Source organism: Populus alba, chromosome 5 (genome assembly GCF_005239225.2).
Source record: "Populus alba chromosome 5, ASM523922v2, whole genome shotgun sequence".
NCBI classification, from domain to species: domain Eukaryota; kingdom Viridiplantae; phylum Streptophyta; class Magnoliopsida; order Malpighiales; family Salicaceae; genus Populus; species Populus alba.
In genome coordinates this window covers 1,843,240-1,861,707 of record NC_133288.1, presented here as the reverse complement: position 1 = coordinate 1,861,707, position 18,468 = coordinate 1,843,240, and the positions used below count along the sequence as shown (strand labels likewise).

The following is an 18,468-nucleotide window of genomic DNA, read 5'->3' as shown; positions in this document are numbered from 1 at the left end:
CTGATTGCGAAGTCTTGTTTTAACAATCTTCATCGTTGAAAAAGCTTGTTCAATAGATTGTGAGTTATCAATATTTTTTATTTTTTCTTAAAAAAAAAAATCAATTCTTCTTATTTTGTTCATGGTTCAATCTAAATCTAAAATCAAAATATATATAGTAAGAAAAAATTGATAATTTTGGTGGTTCTGCTAAAAACAAAACATAAAAAATCCAAGCATAATAAAAACAAACCAATAAAATATATCTAATTAATTAAAAAAAAATCACTATAACAAGAATTTAAAAACTAATTGGTAATAATTGGTAGAACTAGCAGATTTGAGAAAAAAAAAGAAGCTAAAAAAAAACTCGATCAAATTATTAACAAACATCTCAAATAAAACAAAAATAAATTTTAAATTTAAGTTACCTTGTTTTGTTTGATGAAAGATAAATTAATTAGTGATTCTGTTTTAATTTTTTTATAGAAAATTTTACTCTAGATTTTGTTTTTATTTATATTTTTGATTGCTACATGATTTATATTAGAACAAATTAAGTGCTTTATTTTTTGTTTTATAAAATAATATTTTTATATTGTTTTTTTTCCACGTAAGTTAAGAATAAATTCAAGAAAATCAAAAGTAAAGTTAAGGCCCACCTCTTTAAAATACAATATATGAGACATGATGGCTATGCTCACAGCTCAAATTCTATTTCAACTCGACCCTCTGATGACTAGGATGCACGAAGACGAACTTCTACATTGGTTTTACATGAATGTGATAGAAACTTCTACCAAGCACTTATTGCAGATAAATTTTGCTATCAGCATCTCGATAGCACAAGTTTTATCAGTGTGTATTGTTGGTGCATGAAAAGGATTTTATTTATGTAGGAGATTTGAAAACATATTTTCTAGCAACAAAGTTCACTTCTATTTATTCAGGTGTCAGGGTTTGCTAATTGTGTATTAGAGATCATTCATGTCTGGAACAAAGAAATCAAAATAGGACGAAAATTATCAATAAGAAAATCCCAGAAGAACTTAATTATCAACCCATCATCCCCATGAAGAAGAAAGAAGATCAAGTTTTCCGGTAATTAATCCATAGTTAACATTAACAACTCTTATAATTCATATATTTTTCAATTTATTTCATCTAGTATTGAGAATATTTTTCAATTTTTAATTAAAAAATTTCATAATAATGGAAAACCGGAAATGCTTCCACAATGTCGGCTCTTTCTTCTCGTGTTGAAAAGCAAATCAAGATCCAGTTCAAATACCCAAAGCGTAACAAGGGTACTCTAGCTAGTCTTAAAAGCTTCATATTTGCTTCTATGGAAGTGATGATTCTCCTCTCTGGTTTTAGTCAGTGACAAAAGGATGCAAAAGACAACAGGCAATTTACAGGAGCCAAGGAGCCAGCACACACACTATCTATGCAAGAAAGAATGTCTCATATCTCAATGGTTGTAAGTTGTAACTCTCCACCAACAGTGGAATTGACCTCCATCATGCCTAACGATGGTGAACATCAACAAAATTTCATTATTATTGAGTTATGCTAAACATGTATCATCACTAACCAAGAACCATAGGAACCATTTGAGTTAGAATTTCCTGTCCCACCATGAGCTTCTCCAACCTATTTCACCCTGGGACTGGCAGCATCCTCTTCCCGGAGTCCTAGCAACTGCAGTGAGCAGATGACCCACCATGGAATCTATGCCAAAGCAAAGCACACCCGTCCTTGGTTTTTGATTTTGAGAAACCAGTGCCTTCACACCTGTTGTGTTTTGATGTTTTAGTATCCCACATCGGTAAGTAATGAAACGACACGTATGGACGTAGACTATAAAAAGAGAAGCGGGCAACTGAACAACTCATACCTTTCTCGGCCTTTTGGCTAAGATCAAGTGTAGTATCTGTTCTTATCAGTTTAATATCTGATACGTGGGCCAATGGCCCACACGATATTAAATTAATTTTTTAAGGGGGAGGGTCCATCACAGTAGCTTGCTACTGGGGCTCTCGGGCGTCGCCTTCGCGTTGCACTATAGCGTTGGCCTGGCGCACCCCTCCATTTCTAGTCTAAAGTTTTTAATGTTGTAGAAGTAAGTTGTATTACTATATCGAAGTGTTTATTATTTATGAAAATATTATTTTATATTAAAATATTTATTGGATACAAATTTTATATTTTCATAATATAATTCCGAGAAACAGTATTTATTTTACTTGATAATAATAAATTGGGACTCAAATATGAGGAACCTGGTCCCTCAATTCCATGCCACGTTTCATCATGGACCCATACACGACTTTCAATACCATAAATCTCCAGTCGACTAGATAAATTGATCCATGACATGACAAGAGGATTGGATCAAGCAAACTCGATAAAGGCAAGTTGGTTGATCCATGGTCTAGATTTGTATCAAATAGGGTTTTAACAAAAATAAAAAATTAAACTGATATAATTCAATTAAAAAGTCAAGTTCATCCATAACCTGATTATAAACTTTTTTATTTTTTTAAGAATATTATTTTTAATTTTTTTATAAAATTAAAAAAATAAATTAACTCGGTTTAAATCAAGTCAGGATCAGTTTAAAACCCGTGCCTCGACCCTCCAAACCAAAAAGCCATCTCTTAACCTACGCACGACCTCCCTTATGCGTTCGTTAGAACCAACCCCCAAAGTCTCATCTCCAATACTAATCAACTCAAACCCTTCCTTCTCTACACTCACGCTTCTGCTTTCAAAATAAAAATAAAAATTTATTTCTCAAAACAATAAAAGAGCTAGAGATCTCTCTTTATGAAGTGAAAATGGCGGTGCAGAGGATAGAGCTAGGAAGAGGAGATCTATGGAAGAGCAAAGCTAAAGCACTGCAGCTCCGTCTGCGAGACCGCTTTAGAGTGGTGGTTGATCGTCATCGCCGCCGTCCTCATATTTTCTCCGCCGCTTCCGATGATCACTTCTCCTCCACCGTCCAACGGTGGCTCAACCATTTCCGTGATTTTCGGCGAGATTCTCTCCACTCCCCCTCCGCTTTCTATCGCAAACGAGGTTACCTTCTTTCCTCTACTTCATTTATCCATCCATACATCCATACATGCACCCCACCGTCTATTTAAACTCTTCACATGCATACATACATACACATTGACACGTGTCGTTGTTACATTATATGCATCCATAAATAAATAAAATACGTACATACATGAGATGGATGTATGTATTTTATGTACGTGCATATACATACTTAAATACCAACATTCGCCCATAGATTGACGCGTATTTACTGAATTACCTCTGAATTCTGTGGGTGCAGTAAGCAAGGACTTTAATGCTGATGAAGAATCGGTTATTATACGAATGGTTCAGTCAGTGGCTGTGCCTCTGCTTGGAAACATGTGTCATGTGTTTATGCACGGGCTTAATCGTGTTCAGGTAGGAGGAATTGCTTTGTTCGTGACTGAACTGTTTTTGTAATCTTTGGCTTTGAGGACTGAGGTTCTGCGAGAATTACTAATTTGGGGTTTTGGGGTATCGCAGGTTTATGGTGTGGAGAAATTACATGATGCATTGCTGCATAGACCCAAGAACAAGCCTCTTTTAACGGTATAGTTTGGTCGTTCTACTTTGTGGGCTTTGGAACAATAATGCTTGTGTTTTTTGTTTTTCTATTGGCTTGCTCTTTGCAGTTTTGGGATTTATTTTGAGGAATTGTTTTGGGTTTGTGGTGATGAGGTAATTGTTGAGGATAATGGTCTGTTGCAGGTGAGCAATCATGTTGCTTCAGTGGATGACCCGTTTATTATTGCTTCACTGCTTCCTCCTAGAGTATTGATGGATGCTCAGAACTTGAGATGGACGCTTTGTGCTTCTGATCGCTGTTTTAAGAATCCTGTGAGTTCTGCATTTTTCCAATCTGTCAAAGTATTGCCAGTTGCTCGTGGTGAAGGGATTTATCAGAAGGTGAGCTTTTAAAGTGTTTCTTTTTGTTAGTCAATTAATGTATTGGTTTAAATGGGGGTGTTAGAAGTACTTGATGATCTGTTGTTGAATACCTGACATGTTATTGAGCTAGCTGTCTAAGCATGTAGGTATCTCTGCTTGATGCACCTTGTCTGAGTGATTTTAAGCATTGGATCTTCAGCTTGCTGCTTGTTTTAGTGCTTTTGCTCCTTTTGTGTTATTTTGACCAAATTAGATTATAAGATTTTAGGTGCCATCCAAGATAATAAAGAGTCTTCTCCTCTTCCGCATCTCTCTGTCCCTTGCAAACTTTTTGTTTAATTCGTTCTGTGGAGCCTAATTATGATGTTTGACAGCTTTGCTGCATTGCTGTTCAGTCCTCATAGTTAGTGATGTCAATGGCTATTTTACCTTAAGCCGAACTTTCTATTATTTGGATTTGAGGCTGTTAATAATGGCTTATCAAAAAAATAAAAGGAAAGTTTGATTATAAGTGGACTTGCTTGGAGGCTGATAACTATTTTGAGTCGTCAGTTTCACACACTGCATGTCTAGCCTTTTTGCATGTTTGTATTCAAAGTATTTTCCCCCCTCTAATATGCTATTCTTATCATCTTGCTGTAGGGCATGGACATGGCTATTGCAAAGTTGAACAGTGGTAGTTGGGTTCACATATTCCCGGAAGGTAGTCGTTCTCGGGATGGTGGAAAAACCATGGGTTCTTCCAAGAGAGGTGTGGGGAGGTAAGAGTCCCTTCCGTACCATTTAAATCTTTTTGGGTTTTGGTTTTAGTTGTGTGGAAGGCATGGAAGAGGATTCCACTTTTATAATTTTGATAAACAAGAACTTGAGGACAAGATGAAATGGTCTCTTAGCAGGGGAAGAGAATTGAAGAGGATGCTATATACCCTTCACTTCTCTTCTCCTATCCTCTCAATTTGTTTTGCATCGAGTTTTTCCAAGTCCTGACTAGCAAGATGATTTTTAGGATAGTGCATATATACATCAAAACATTTGTGTTTTTTGATTGGTTGAGCTGTTTGAAATATCTGATTTTCATGCTTTAACAGGTTGATCCTTGATGCTGACACCGTCCCTTTGGTCATCCCATTTGCACACACTGGGATGCAAGAGATCATGCCCATAGGAGCCACTCTCCCAAGGATTGGAAAGAGGGTATGTAGTATAATATATAAGATGTTTCTTACTGTTTCTAATTATTTTCTTAAGCATTTACAATATCTGATTTTCTTCTAATAAGCTACTGGGATAGTTGAAGCTTCCTTTTCGTTCACTTCCTTAAAGAGTGTATAAATGCAGATGTATTCGAATGCATGCATAGTCTTTGCAGCTTCTACTTCCTTTCTGATTAATTCTCAGAACAGGACTCTGCAAGCTAAAGATTCCTTCAAGTCAACAGCAGCTTGGAATTTGACTGACTTGTCCATGTACACATCACACAATTTCAAAATCAATAATCCATTTATTTGTAACTTCCCGTGTTTTTTTAGGTTGTGATCTTTCCATAGCTTGGATTTCCTGTTCTAATGTGTTCAGTTATTTTATTCTTGTATCGTGCTCATTATTGTTCTTTCTCAATTGGTGTCCATGGAACATGCAGGTGACAGTGCTTCTTGGTGATCCAATCCATTTTGACGATATACTTGATGCGGAAGGTGTTGAAAACATATCAAGAGGAAAAATGTATGATGCCGTGGCTTCAAGAATTGGCCAGCGATTGCAACAACTAAAAGTCCAAGTTGAAAAATTAGCATTGGAACAATCAGTCGAGTTTCAACAAGCTGCTGCTGGAATCACAGATAGGGCAGCTGATATGTTGCAGCAGGTTGACCGGGGTTCATTTGGCTCGGGAAGCCACGTGTCCACCGAAGAAAGCGATTTACCATGTGAACCCCGACCTTCACAGGAGCTCCTTTCTTCGGATCGTTACTTCAGAATTGGATTCTCTTATGACAGTATAATCATTTCAAGGATGCGTGGCTACATGGACTCAACTGAGCTACTGGGTTTTGCAGCCAGAGGCCTGTTCATGAACTTTAGGGCAAGGGAACATACTGCTAGTATTAGAGATGTAGGCCCAGTGAGGGCATGGAAACAGTTTTTGGAAGCTAACTTACTGGGGCAATGGAACGCCTGCTAGTAATACTCTGGTAGATTTTGATGCAATACTGATTTGGTTGCTATAAATAGAACTTTAACAAAATTCAACATCAACTGTCAATGTAATACCTTAATCTGTAATAATAAGCTTTCTTATTTCAAGAAATGAAAAATGAATTTCAAGGAAAAAAAAAAACAGTATTGTGATATTTCGAAATAATGGATGTCATGCCATCTGTTTTAAAATATTGTTGTAGGGATTTTTGTTTCTAATTTTCGTAGGTGATTTTCTATATTTTTAATATCAGGATGTAAAAATTATTGAAAATTAATTGAAAAGGTATTAATTTTTTAAAAAACCAGCATGGTTATCATATTTACTCTATTATTAATTTGTTTTTTAGAAATGTATTAAGTAATATTTTTTTATTTTTTAAAAATTATTTAATATTAAAATATCAAAAAAATTAAAAATAAAAAAATAATTTTTTATAATTTTTTTAAATTTTAAAAAAATATAATTTATATCATGTTTCCAAACATATTTTTTAATTTATATGTTCGGGTAAACTCATGTCGTGGCTCTGGCTCATTCTAGAGTTGAATGTGTATTCTGGTTCAAAAGAAACGGGCTGGGCCTTAAAAGCAGTCTCTTTCGTCCTTTTATAGAAGAATCTATCTTCATGCCGTACCTTAAAACAGAGGAAGTTACAACGGCAAAAAGGTAATATTACAATTGAACGGTCACGATCACATTAAAAAATATCCCGACCCCACTGATCCAAAAATCATTTCCCTCTCGCCTTTTCCAGATCACACACAACCCTCCCTCCTCTCCCCTCCTCTCTCCAATTCATTTTAAAAAAACAAGCGAAACAAAAGAAGACAGGGCCAAAAAATGGCAGAAGAGGACTGCGAATTAAACGAGAAGCGAAAGAGAGAGATCGCTAAATGGTTTCTCCTCAATTCTCCCGCTGGTGAAATTCAATACATTGCAAAAGGTCTCTCATATTTGCATTTCGTCTCCGTTTTGTTTTCTAATTTCTGTAGCCTTCTCTGCTGCGTGTTTATTAAGATTTTGCATTTCGCAGATTTGAGGTCGGTATTGAATGACGAGAAAGCGTATAATGAAGCTGCATTAGAGGCATTTCCTCTTTACAATAAATCTCACTTCATTTGCCTTGAATTACCTGATCGAAGCGGAGAAGTAAGTCTCTCCATTTTATTTTATTTTGCTTTATTGCAGTGTAATGTGTGTATTTTAATTAAATTATTGTGTATTAGAGATTTTTGTTCCTTTTTGGGCTGTTAATTTTGTTGATTGAATTTTATGATTTTTAATTAATTACTTGATTTGCCTTCAATTACCTAATAGATGAAGAAATAGAAGCCTTTTAATTATTTTTCTTTCCTTATTTTGCTATCACTTTGATTTTGTGCTAATTTCTTTTTTATTTATCATAGATTTGCTAGGTTTTAACTTGCTGATTTTGAGCTTAATATGTAATTAGAGGTTTCATTTAGCTTACATTTGGATATTTTGTTGCTAATTACTGTTTTAAAATTTGGAGGGCTCATTAGCGATATTACATGTTACGTTGTGTGGCAGAGACTTGTTTATTTATTTGGAGGATTAAACTTTGAAATTATTTGGTTTTATACTGTATTTTAGGGTTTAATTGTGATTCTAGATGTGTTTTATTTGTAAAACTTGTTTTTTTTGTATGCAGTTAGTTATGGTAGTTATTTTTATGGTAGTTATTTTTCTGTCTCATGTTTTTTAAATTGTGTTTACAGGTGTTGGTTACATCATATAATGAGCTTGACGAGAATGAGTTTCTTGATCCTAGGACTGCCCAGGTTGCGATAGTTGACCATGTTAAGCAAGTGGGTTATCTAAAAATGTTGAAGCACATATTTTTTGTTTGCTGTCTTTTTTCTGATGTGTTTGGTAGTCCATTTATTATATAATGATGTGCTAAATTCGTTCAGGTTTGTACAGAGATGAGGCCTACAGCTGATGAGGAACTTTCATCACCATATATTGAAGAATTTCGGTACGCTATCTAATTTTCATGGTTATTACTATATGATTTTGATCATCTAGATGCTCTTTTAGTCATTATTGCATCAATGCTAGATCTTTAAAAGCTTGATTTTAAATCTGTCAGGGTAAACAACATTTTCTCAGTTATTCCCTGCCTATGTTTAAATTTTTAAAGTTTCAACTTTTGAGGCTGCAATTTTCTATTACTCTCTTTTCCTGTTACACTGTGCTGGATTGGTAGTGTGACCAGGATCTTTTAGAGGTTAGAATTCTTTGTATAATGAAGGGTAGACTTAGAGAGGTACTTTTGATGGGATATGAACTAGTCCTGCTTTATGCTTTTATCATTTAATGTTTGGAACGCTTAAGTGCTTGAGCCAGTAGTCATCAAATTATCCTGTACCCTTAATCTGTTACTACACTCAGTGATGCTTATGAATGAATGAGCTAAATGCTTTTTGAGGACTGAGCTTTTGAGTTGTATCAAAATCTCTCTTTGTTGATTTTTATACTCTTTCATTTATATAGAGTCCTTTTTGTTTGTTTTTGGAGTTTGGAATAATTGTATCTCTAGTACAGTTTTCTGCATAAATTATCTTTTCTTCTGTGCATGTTTGGTTGAGTTTGGATTGTGAGTCATAGGATTAATTTGTAATTTCTCCTTGTATATACATCTAAATGCCAAAAGAATTGTGTACAATTTGGTAGCTCGTGACTAGAATTATGGCTCAGAACACACCAAGAGTAGTTCTCTTCTTCTGTTTCTTTTGCAGTATTCTACACATTCTTGCATCACCAATGCTATTCTGTTCTCTGTTAGTTGTGCCCTGGATGCCGAAATACTCAAATATGTTGCAGAAGCTTATCCAAAAGGTATATGTTCTGTCTACTGTGTTAAAGGGAAGGATGTGGAGGGGCCGGGATCTAATTTTGAGCTTGTAGTGGTCATTTCTGCTGTTAGAAATAGCCCACAGAATTTCTGGTTCGTGGAATTCTTATCACTTTTTGGTTTTTATTGGATGCTTCATCTAGGACATGTTTACGATGTCCCATCACTTGCTTGTAGCTGCACATACCAAGTCACTTCCAAGCAGTAGCATCTACATTTTATGATTGCCTGTCATTTGTTAATGTTCTTTCGCATATATTACAGCAATGGAAGCTGGCGATCACTGTGGAACATAGAGTTCAAGGAAGATGTACAAATGCTAGAAGTAAGAGGTGAATTACAGGTATGATAAAAAAATTGACTTCTGTAGACTGTTATATGAAAGTCAGAATGCACACTTATAAGAAAATGCAAGTACAAGCTGATTCTTTTTCCCTATATTTTTACGTGGGGTCTAATGACATACTGCTTTATCTTGGGTAAAAATTTGAGGTCCATCAAAGTTTAGGAAGGTCTTGAAAATAAATACGGAGATAGTTTGAGTGGGGTAGCGCTAAGTTGGTTTTCCTATTTCAGGTGGGTGCCCATTATTTTGAAGAGGGAAATGTTCAGCTGGATGCAAAACATGAATGCAAAGATGCAACAATCTTTCAGGTTATTACAATATCTGCAAGTCTTTTAGCTTGGAATTTCTTCATCATGAAAATACAACTTCTTTCTTTCAAGAGATAGGGTTGGTAGGGCATTGCTTGGTGCAAAGTCTTGAGCATGCAATCTCAAGGTTGCACATATTGAGTCTGGAGAGTAGCTACTACATCCTGAAGGGCAAGACCATCTCTATATTCTCCTTCACATGACACCACTCAATTGGAACCTTAATCTGGTAATCAGAACAATGCAGCAGTTGACCAATTACTTAAATGAGAAGGCATGTAAGGTGTTAGGCTGGGACATTACACCAAGAACTTACTTGGTTAGATTTACTTGGGTTGGCATGGGGAACTTTGATTATTTGGGTGACTTGTGCATCCAGTCTGGTTGTTTGTATTGAGTGACCTTGAAAGCAACCCTAGCCACTTCCCAAACATTAAAGATTAGTAGAATGATCGAGCATTTTCTAGTGATCTCACTCTTCAGACTTCGGAGCATGCTCTCTGTTTTTTGCAGCTTTCTACTGAAGTTGTTAAAAAAATTCTCACTAGAATACACCTAGCAGCTGTGAAATAACAAGTTCCTATAATATTACTTCAAGCACAGTTCTAGTACTTAGATTGTATATTAGAATCATATTAAGGGAGTGGAGCACCTGCTTGTTCTCGTCATCATTAATATCTCTGTGTATGTTCTTCACTTGCTGATGAATAGAAGAAAAAAATGGCGATCCTTCATAATCTTTTGTTTCAGGCCCCCGATGATTGTGCTATTTCCATAGCCAACATTATTCGTCATCATGAGGCACAGTACCTGGAATCTCTTGAGGTTTTCATTGCATCTCCTTTTTCATTTAAATGCTTGGATTTTAAGGCTTCATTATTGACCATCATTATTTGACAGGCGTCCTATTCAAATTTGCCAGATACCACATTCAAGGTATTCTTTGCTAGATTATACTCGTTCAAAATTTTGTTTGGCCTTTTGTTCTGTATGGGACTTCACTGTAGAAGACGTACTCTCTAGTTACTGAACCCAAGGCATATTGCTTTTCCTTTTTGTGAAATACAATGGTTTAGTAGGAAATCTGTGGTGGTGGTACACATAATCATTCCCTTCCCCAACTGTATGTCTCCTTTCATTGTATTATTATGCCTCCTGAACTGTAGACACAATCATTTCCTTTTGGCGTGCTGCAGGATCTGCGAAGAAAACTTCCAGTTACTCGTACCTTATTTCCATGGCATAATACTCTACAATTTAACCTGACAAGAGATATCCAGAAGGAACTTGGAATTGACAAGTGACTCATACCATGCCAGAAGTGTACACCAGCATTACTTGATCTGTAAAGCCGAGATAGTGAGATCCAAATATACCATTCCATTTTTATTTTTTATTTTTTTTTAATCTTGAGCCTATGTTTTCTTTTGAGGGTTGTTTGATATCTTGATTATAGTTATTTCACCGGGTTTGAACACTCGATCTCCGCAGTTAGAGATCTTCTCATTTTTGGTGTGTATTACTGTACAATTGATACAAGTTTTGTATAGAGTACTCTTGTTAATGATCGTTCTTGTGATGTGCTGTGCAAAATTCTTTGCAAGTTTCTAATTTCATGTGCTGTTGGAAATGGAAAATCATGCCAAATTATTTAATAGAAGAGTCACTATGAAATGGGGAATCAATGACTGAAACCAGCTGGGTGGGCATCTAAGATGCTTGAGATGGCGGTTCTTGTGGATGTGCCAGTTTGCCAGCCACAGTAAGCAAGCTCTCTTGTCTCCTTAACAACCAATAGCCACAAAATCTTGCAGCCATGTGTCCATATAATCGGAACAATGCAGTTGTAGGCCACCCTCGAGTGAGAGCCTGGGTAGCCTTTGGGCAGTAGCCTACGTCGGATATGAATGCTGGGAAAAAGGGCAAAAAAGTTCCGTTGCCGGGAATCGAACCCGGGTCTCCTGGGTGAAAGCCAGATATCCTAACCGCTGGACGACAACGGATTATTGGGAAAGCTTTGCAAGAAAGTTAATATATTAAAAAACTAAATGTAAAGATTCATTAGCCACTGAAAAACGGAAATGTATATGAATGGTTGTTGTAATCACTGGATAATGGATAGGAATTAGCTCACCCTTAAGTAGATAATAGAAAAATATTATTGATAGTTTTTTTTATTCTAATAAGGTCTATAATAACAACCTTTCAAATTGATTTTTTTATATCATACATTTTTTTTTAAATAAAATAGCTTCATTGGTATTTTCTTTAATATACATGCATGTGGAAAAAGTGCACGAAATAATAGTTTTCAGCCTTTTTATTTTATTTTTTTTGTTAATGATGTAGTGGTTATTTTTTAAAATATTTTTTTATTTAGAAAATATATTTAAATAATATTTTTTTATTTTTAAAAAATTATTTTTAACATCAACATATTAAAATAATATAAAAATATTAATTTAAAATAAAAAATATAAAAAAATTTAATTTTTTTAAAAATACTTTAAAAAATACAAGTATAAACAGACACTTAACTTCAAGGCCGCAGAACTCTATTTTCCTTTCTCGCATTTCTCAGCAACCAAACAAGAACTATCGTCTATCCAACTTTGAAAAAATGAGTTCCTGCTGCCGAGCGTCCTCGTGAAGCACCTAAGAGACACTAGTAGTTTTTGCAGCAACATCTTTAGCTTCTTTTATCATATCACCCATCACTCACAACGGATATCGAAGTATGAAAATATATCATTACTTTTTTTTCTTGATCAAGCCCTGATCCTGACATGAATTCATCTGGCACAGGGAAGTAATTTGGCAGAATTCTGCCCACACTGTGTCCAATATTGCCTGTACCTAAGGATTTCGCTTGTGTTACATCTATTGATTCTAAAATCTATAAAATCCCAAGGAGAACAATGCTAATTTCATTCATTGGCAAGTTGCATGCACATCTTTGGATTATCAATATCGTCATCGTTAAGTCTTTACTTGTTCAGAGAAAACCACTTGTCTGGGGTCGGACATGGAAGGGGAAGATGGTAAGGAGGGAAGTGGTGGCAAGATGGGTACTCTCTTTATGAGGTGTCACGTACGGTAATTGCCCTAGTTGCTTGTGGATTCAAGAAGATGGTTACTGGAACTCTGCTCTGCTTTTCATACACAATACATTCATTTGCTGTCTTCGCAGTTTCCTATGAAGCTTATATTGCAAGAAACTTGTGACTCTTCAACAAACTTTCTAACATTTATCCACACCAATCGTCCAGGAAGTTTCACTTTGTTGTTGGCTTCTAGCAGGAAAAATGGCCTTTTCTTCATGGGCAGTTGGGGGGTGAAGGTCATGATTACTACAAAGCTCAGGCCATTGAGTGACTGATCGGGACGGGAATCTAAATTATGAGGCGGGTTACTCTTTGGAGCGAAAGATGCATTTATCAGATCAATCGGGTCACGCATTAACCTGCTGAATCACTGGGATTTAGCGAGCTCAATATCAAAACAATTTCAAACTAAAATATGTTTAGGATCAGGTTTTGAATTGTAAAGTTAAGCCAAGTTTCTCATTCGATTTTCTTTTGATTGTTAAGGAATGCGGTCGAGTCCTTGTGTTCCCGTAACAAGATTTAAACTTGCCTTCCATTATCCAAGATCATTTTCCGGCGACAGAGGCTGTTGCCAACAAAAAAATCAGAAGATATCCATGCCCAAGCTCAAGGTTGGGATGGCGAATTGGTTATTAGATGTCTCAAGATTACAAATGATTCGAACACAACATAGAGTCTCTTAAACATGTGATACCAAATCAAAAAGAATTCTGTATCACAAACTAGCTAAGCTCATAACTAGCCTCATCTTTGCGTGCAGAATCTAGGGTTCGGGAGAGGCAGACCAGTATTGATATTCTCCGTGAAACCCTGACCTTTTGTGTTCGTATTTTACTTAAACCTAATCGGGTCAACAAATTTCTCTTCCATTGAAGGCGGTTCAAGTCAGATTCGAGTGAAACTGTAGCAAAATCCCTTGCTCAACAATAGAGATGGCGAGTGGAGTCAAAGAAGTACTAAGAAACCACTGCATCTTAAACCAAAGAAATCCACTCTTTACCTTCCGAAATATTCCCCTGAACCTGTCCATTCCCCATATACACTTATCTACCCTACACCCCTTCCATCCGTTGAGCTTCCTTCACATAGAATCATCAAAGTACAGTACCCAAGGGACTTAATTTATAGCCCCCATGACACCCCTTCACAGAATCAACAACCAAGCTAGTTTGTTGAGTTCAGCTTCTCTATTCTTGGCCTCCAAAAATGGCTGACATTAAGGCCTATATTTCTAACGCCAAACGGCTGCTAATAGCTGACGGAACCCATTTTTCAGCCCAAAAACCTGACCCAGAAAGGCGTTTAGCTTCATTAGACATCTTCAGAGGCCTCACTGTTGCTGTATGTATCTATGTCTCTCTCAAAAGATATTTACTGTCTCTGTTTTGAAGTTTGATGAACTCAGCTCTCGTTCTATGTTAAGCACTCAGTTTTTGTGCCTCACTTCATCTTTTGGGTTTTTGGGGAGAGGGTTTCTCTTTAAACCGAGTGTGCACATTCGTGGATTTGCTATTTATAACATATGACTTGCGAAATAGTACAATTGGGTCCATAGCTCAGTGGTAGAGCATTTGACTGCAGATCAAGAGGTCACCGGTTCGATCCCGGTTGGGCCCTTTTATACAGTTTAGTTTTTTATAAAAAGCAATTGCCCCACTAATTTCTCTCACTTCCCACTTTAGTCCTCATACCTTTGTCTCAATTCCCCCCTTAATTTTTTTGTACTGTGTCTAGGCATCCTTGTAAATTTTTTTTATGAAACCTTAATCATTTATTTATGATACTAAATTTGTGTCTTTTGATGGGATCAATGCAGTTAATGATTTTGGTTGATGATGCTGGAGGAGAATGGCCTAAGATGGGACATGCACCATGGCATGGTAGCCACCTTGGAGACTTTGTCATGCCATTCTTTCTATTCATAGTAGGAATGGCCATTCCTCTTACTTTTAAGGTTGGTCTACCATTTTTACAAATCCAGTAACTGATAAGGAAAAAAGGATACATGTATTTTCACGTTTTTGCTCATAATTGTTCTTTGATTAACGTAGGGAATTACAAGCCGGGATCATGCTGTCAAGAAGATGATTGTTAGAACTTTGAAACTACTCCTTTGGGGTATCATGTTACAAGGTTTGTTCTGCTAGGCTCCTATCCTGCCTGCAAGCTATGTTTCATGATTAAATGTTTATGATGCTCGCCAGCAACTTGCCATGGTGATAGAACACTATATTCATTCTATCGCTTGACGGTACTTTGATTATCATCATGCAGGGGGCTTCTCCCATGGTCCTGACAAGCTAAGTTATGGAGTTGATTTGAAGAAGATAAGATGGTGTGGGATTCTTCAGGTAGTGTTCGTTTTGGTGCTTATAATTTAGTTTGCAGGACATATTCTTATACAAGAACTTTGATTTTTCTTTTTCAGAGAATTGCTTTTGCTTACTTAGTTATGGCACTGATGGAAATCTTTAGAAAAAAAGACCACACCAAGGATCCACCACCTGGCCGGCTCTCCATTTTCAGGCTATATGGCTCGCACTGGTAAGTTTATGTTTCTGTGACTAGCGAGTAATTTTCATTAAGTTTCTTGACCAAATCTCCAATGGCTACTCTTTGCTAAAATTTGCAGGCTGGTGGGAGCTTGCATTCTGGTTGTTTACTTGGCTGTAATCTACGGGATGTACGTGCCGCACTGGCAGTTCACTGTCAATGATGAAGAGAGTGCTGATTATGGGAAGGTTTTCAGTGTAAGAATCTCCTCTTCCACTTCTGCAAATTTCCCTCAATTTGATCTCATATACAGTCCTGGGCCAAGAATCAAGGAAATCAAACTGTGAACTCATTGCCTTTGCTCTTATACAAACTGGAATCCCGTTATTATCTCTTTTTTTTCTTCTATCAGAGACCACAGTTTCCTTCATTTTAAGGGATGCTACTTACAGTTGAGACCTGTTGATTCCAGGTAGAGTGTGCGGTCAGAGGAAAACTGGATCCTGCTTGTAATGCAATTGGTTATATTGACAGAAAAATCTTAGGAATTAATCATTTGTATCAACATCCTGCTTGGAAGAGATCTGAGGTGCATGGCGATTTTTTTTTCTAATGCTCATCATTTATTATTGTGAAATCACGGTAAGAATTTTGCCAAACTACTGCAGGCCTGCACAGACGATTCCCTGTATGAGGCGCCTTTTAAAACCAGTGCTCCAACATGGTGCAAAGCTCCTTTCGAACCTGACGGAATCCTAAGGTTTGTTGTACACAACCTTTATCAGTCAGTGTAATCTTGTACTCGAATTTGACTCAAACCAGTACTGAGCAGCCTTGCCTTTTTCTTACTGGGGAAACCACATGATAGGAAATCGTCCAACTCACTCATAATGCCTGCGATATGGCAATGTGCTTATCCACTGTGTGGGATTTTGAGCAATTTTTCTAAATCATTCATTCACTCAATCTTGCTGTACGTATGTGTTATCTGCTTGAGGAAGGGAATGTTTGAGAGATACAGGCTCTTCCACAAAACCACATGATTGCGGTGCTCTTCCCCTTTAATTTTTTCTTTATTTTTCATGATTGTATATAATGTAGAGCACACCTTGAATTCTCTATTCATAGGGAAACTTCACATGTGAATCCCATCCCTCATAAAAGAAGTTCAGATTGAATGCACACCACCTTCTATGGTGTCCACGCATCTTGAGAAAATGTCTAACTGGGTATGTGGATTTCAACCCCATTACTTGCAGCTCAATATCCTCAGTCCTTTCTACCATCACTGGAGTTCATTTTGGACACGTTCATGTACATTTGAAGGTTAGATTAATGGTTTTCAGCATGTAATGCTTGCTTAAATCTAGAACTTGCTTAACTGTTTTGATTGATCTCTAACCTCCAGGGTGATACAGCTAGACTGAAGCAGTGGACTTTGATGGGACTTGCTCTTCTCATTTTAGGGCTTGTTCTGCATTTCTCACATGGTGAGAACTGAAAATCGATATATGCCAAAGTTTGTCAGTATTTATGCTTCATATTTTCATCAAGGAGAATGCTATATATACGTATTGATTTCATTTGCAGCGATGCCCTTAAACAAACAACTGTACACTTTTAGCTATGTTTGTGTAACATCCGGGGCAGCAGCATTGTTGTTTTCAGCCATCTATATCCTGGTATGTTGTTGTTACAACTGAACCATTTCGGGTTTTAAATTTCAAGAACCCTAGTTTGGAACAGTCAATAAGTTATTTCTGATACGACGAAACAAGTTCCTTCCATTCCAGGTTGATATGCGGGGTCGGAAGTCCATGTTTCTGCCGTTTCAATGGATGGGCATGAATGCAATGCTTGTTTATGTCATGGCTGCTCAAGGCATATTTGCTGGTTTCATCAATGGCTGGTACTACAACGACCCTCATAACACACTGGTGAGTTTCTCATCAAAAACCTTAGAAAGAGGGGTTAAATGGCAAAAAAAGATAGCCACGATTTCTCCCTGTTCTTGTGGGATTCATTAGCAAATGCCCCTTGATGGAGGACTCCTTCAGCCATGAGAAGTTACTTCAATTCTCCATTCCATTGATATCCCTATAATTTTTGTTGCAGATAAACTGGATTCAAAAGCGTGTGTTCATTGGAGTCTGCAATTCTCAAAGTGTTGGTATTCTACTCTACGTCATCTTTGCAGAGATCCCCTTCTGGGGCATTGTTGCAGGCATTTTCCATCGCCTGGAAATTTACTGGAAGCTTTAACTATTTATCTTATGTATATTTCGTGATAGCAACGTAAAGCTCTGTAAATTGTCTACGATTAACCTAAATAACCACCTCGATCAGCTCACTGAACTGAGAAGGAAGAACTACTATGTTCATTGCACAATTGTCTACGTGATTTATAGAACAGGATAGGCCAGAGAGTGGCCTCTAGCATGTACTCAGATGCTTGTAAGATTGTCGAAATGCCTGCTGCTAAGTCATCAAGCGTTGTTGAAGCTTCCAACTGTCAAGGTCAAACCATGTCATCCAAGCTTGTCGTGCTATTCTATGTTATATTGTCGTGAATTTTTGAAGGCTTAAAGATAGAGCAACTGAACTACTGAAGCCTATAGCCCAAACTTCGGATTACATTGCCGATTTATTACTCACTGGGCTTTCAACGAGTAAATACCGATCAATTGCCAATTTCATTCTGAAAAAGATCGCCGAGTAATTTCCGACTAGTCCCCTATTAATCGCCTAGAATAATTAATTTCTTGTCACCGATCAATTTACCCTTTTAGGAACTTCATCGCTGATTATTTCGCAATTAATCACCAATAATTTCTCTGATCGCGGGATTGTTTCGATTTAAATCAACGGCCTTGTTGCCAATTAATTCATGATTAAAAATTTAAAATAATGAGCAATTACCGATTTCTTTCTGAAAAGATCGCGAAGTAATTTATCAATTAATCGCCTGGATTAATAAATTCATGCTCGCCAGTCGCCCTCGAGTTTGTTTTAATTAATCGCCGAGCTTTTCCTATTTAATCGTGATGGATTTCAAATTTTTTTCAGATAATTATCCAAATAATCGTCGATTATTCCACTCCCGATCTTTTACCGATGATTTGGGAATTAATAGCCTACTTTCCTCGTGTATTTCCCGAGTTTTTTTCTGATTATTCTCCTCTTTC

General features: G+C 36.7%; 3 protein-coding genes and 3 non-coding genes across 6 annotated transcripts; 5 read left to right on the top strand and 1 right to left on the bottom strand.

Annotated features, from left to right (window-relative positions):
* The first annotated feature begins 1,872 nt into the window (after nucleotides 1-1,872).
* Nucleotides 1,873-2,068, top strand: LOC118047741 (U2 spliceosomal RNA). Its single transcript, XR_004687361.1, has one exon. It is a non-coding gene; the product is annotated as a U2 spliceosomal RNA (small nuclear RNA).
* A 421-nt stretch (nucleotides 2,069-2,489) lies between these two features.
* On the top strand, nucleotides 2,490-6,314 carry LOC118047730 (uncharacterized). The gene is made up of 7 exons (XM_035057097.2): nucleotides 2,490-3,060; nucleotides 3,326-3,444; nucleotides 3,550-3,615; nucleotides 3,775-3,972; nucleotides 4,597-4,715; nucleotides 5,043-5,148; nucleotides 5,594-6,314. The coding sequence occupies exons 1-7, from the start codon at nucleotides 2,820-2,822 to the stop codon at nucleotides 6,131-6,133; spliced, it is 1,389 nt and encodes a 462-aa protein (XP_034912988.1). The 5' UTR covers nucleotides 2,490-2,819; the 3' UTR covers nucleotides 6,134-6,314.
* A 336-nt stretch (nucleotides 6,315-6,650) lies between these two features.
* LOC118047729 (F-actin-capping protein subunit alpha) lies at nucleotides 6,651-11,252 on the top strand. The gene is made up of 10 exons (XM_035057096.2): nucleotides 6,651-7,094; nucleotides 7,185-7,300; nucleotides 7,891-7,980; nucleotides 8,086-8,150; nucleotides 8,961-9,122; nucleotides 9,294-9,372; nucleotides 9,606-9,683; nucleotides 10,434-10,508; nucleotides 10,584-10,619; nucleotides 10,880-11,252. Exons 1-10 carry the CDS (start codon nucleotides 6,992-6,994, stop codon nucleotides 10,985-10,987), a joined length of 912 nt encoding a protein of 303 aa, XP_034912987.1. The 5' UTR covers nucleotides 6,651-6,991; the 3' UTR covers nucleotides 10,988-11,252.
* A 362-nt stretch (nucleotides 11,253-11,614) lies between these two features.
* Nucleotides 11,615-11,686, bottom strand: TRNAE-UUC (transfer RNA glutamic acid (anticodon UUC)). The gene has a single exon. It is a non-coding gene; the product is annotated as a tRNA-Glu (tRNA).
* Nucleotides 11,687-13,893: 2,207 nt separating this feature from the next.
* LOC118047728 (uncharacterized) lies at nucleotides 13,894-17,814 on the top strand. Its single transcript, XM_035057095.2, has 13 exons — nucleotides 13,894-14,131; nucleotides 14,607-14,744; nucleotides 14,842-14,923; nucleotides 15,065-15,141; nucleotides 15,219-15,334; nucleotides 15,423-15,540; nucleotides 15,756-15,872; nucleotides 15,952-16,043; nucleotides 16,543-16,609; nucleotides 16,692-16,773; nucleotides 16,874-16,965; nucleotides 17,077-17,220; nucleotides 17,399-17,814. Exons 1-13 carry the CDS (start codon nucleotides 13,997-13,999, stop codon nucleotides 17,543-17,545), a joined length of 1,407 nt encoding a protein of 468 aa, XP_034912986.1. The 5' UTR covers nucleotides 13,894-13,996; the 3' UTR covers nucleotides 17,546-17,814.
* TRNAC-GCA (transfer RNA cysteine (anticodon GCA)) lies at nucleotides 14,336-14,407 on the top strand. The gene has a single exon. It is a non-coding gene; the product is annotated as a tRNA-Cys (tRNA).
* Nucleotides 17,815-18,468: the final 654 nt, after the last annotated feature.

What these genes read in the sequence shown, in the direction of transcription:
- LOC118047730 (XM_035057097.2), top strand. Translation starts at nt 2,820, where the DNA reads ATGGCGGTGCAGAGGATAGAGCTAGGAAGAGGAGATCTATGGAAGAGC. An exon ending in TCCAAGAGAGGTGTGGGGAG is followed by an intron (nt 4,716 to 5,042) that starts GTAAGAGTCCCT and finishes ATGCTTTAACAG; the next exon opens with GTTGATCCTTGATGCTGACA. An exon ending in TCCCAAGGATTGGAAAGAGG is followed by an intron (nt 5,149 to 5,593) that starts GTATGTAGTATA and finishes TGGAACATGCAG; the next exon opens with GTGACAGTGCTTCTTGGTGA.
- LOC118047728 (XM_035057095.2), top strand. Translation starts at nt 13,997, where the DNA reads ATGGCTGACATTAAGGCCTATATTTCTAACGCCAAACGGCTGCTAATA. An exon ending in TTGGGGTATCATGTTACAAG is followed by an intron (nt 14,924 to 15,064) that starts GTTTGTTCTGCT and finishes ATCATCATGCAG; the next exon opens with GGGGCTTCTCCCATGGTCCT. An exon ending in CTGCTTGGAAGAGATCTGAG is followed by an intron (nt 15,873 to 15,951) that starts GTGCATGGCGAT and finishes AAACTACTGCAG; the next exon opens with GCCTGCACAGACGATTCCCT.
- LOC118047729 (XM_035057096.2), top strand. Translation starts at nt 6,992, where the DNA reads ATGGCAGAAGAGGACTGCGAATTAAACGAGAAGCGAAAGAGAGAGATC. An exon ending in CCATATATTGAAGAATTTCG is followed by an intron (nt 8,151 to 8,960) that starts GTACGCTATCTA and finishes GTTCTCTGTTAG; the next exon opens with TTGTGCCCTGGATGCCGAAA. An exon ending in AAGTAAGAGGTGAATTACAG is followed by an intron (nt 9,373 to 9,605) that starts GTATGATAAAAA and finishes TTCCTATTTCAG; the next exon opens with GTGGGTGCCCATTATTTTGA.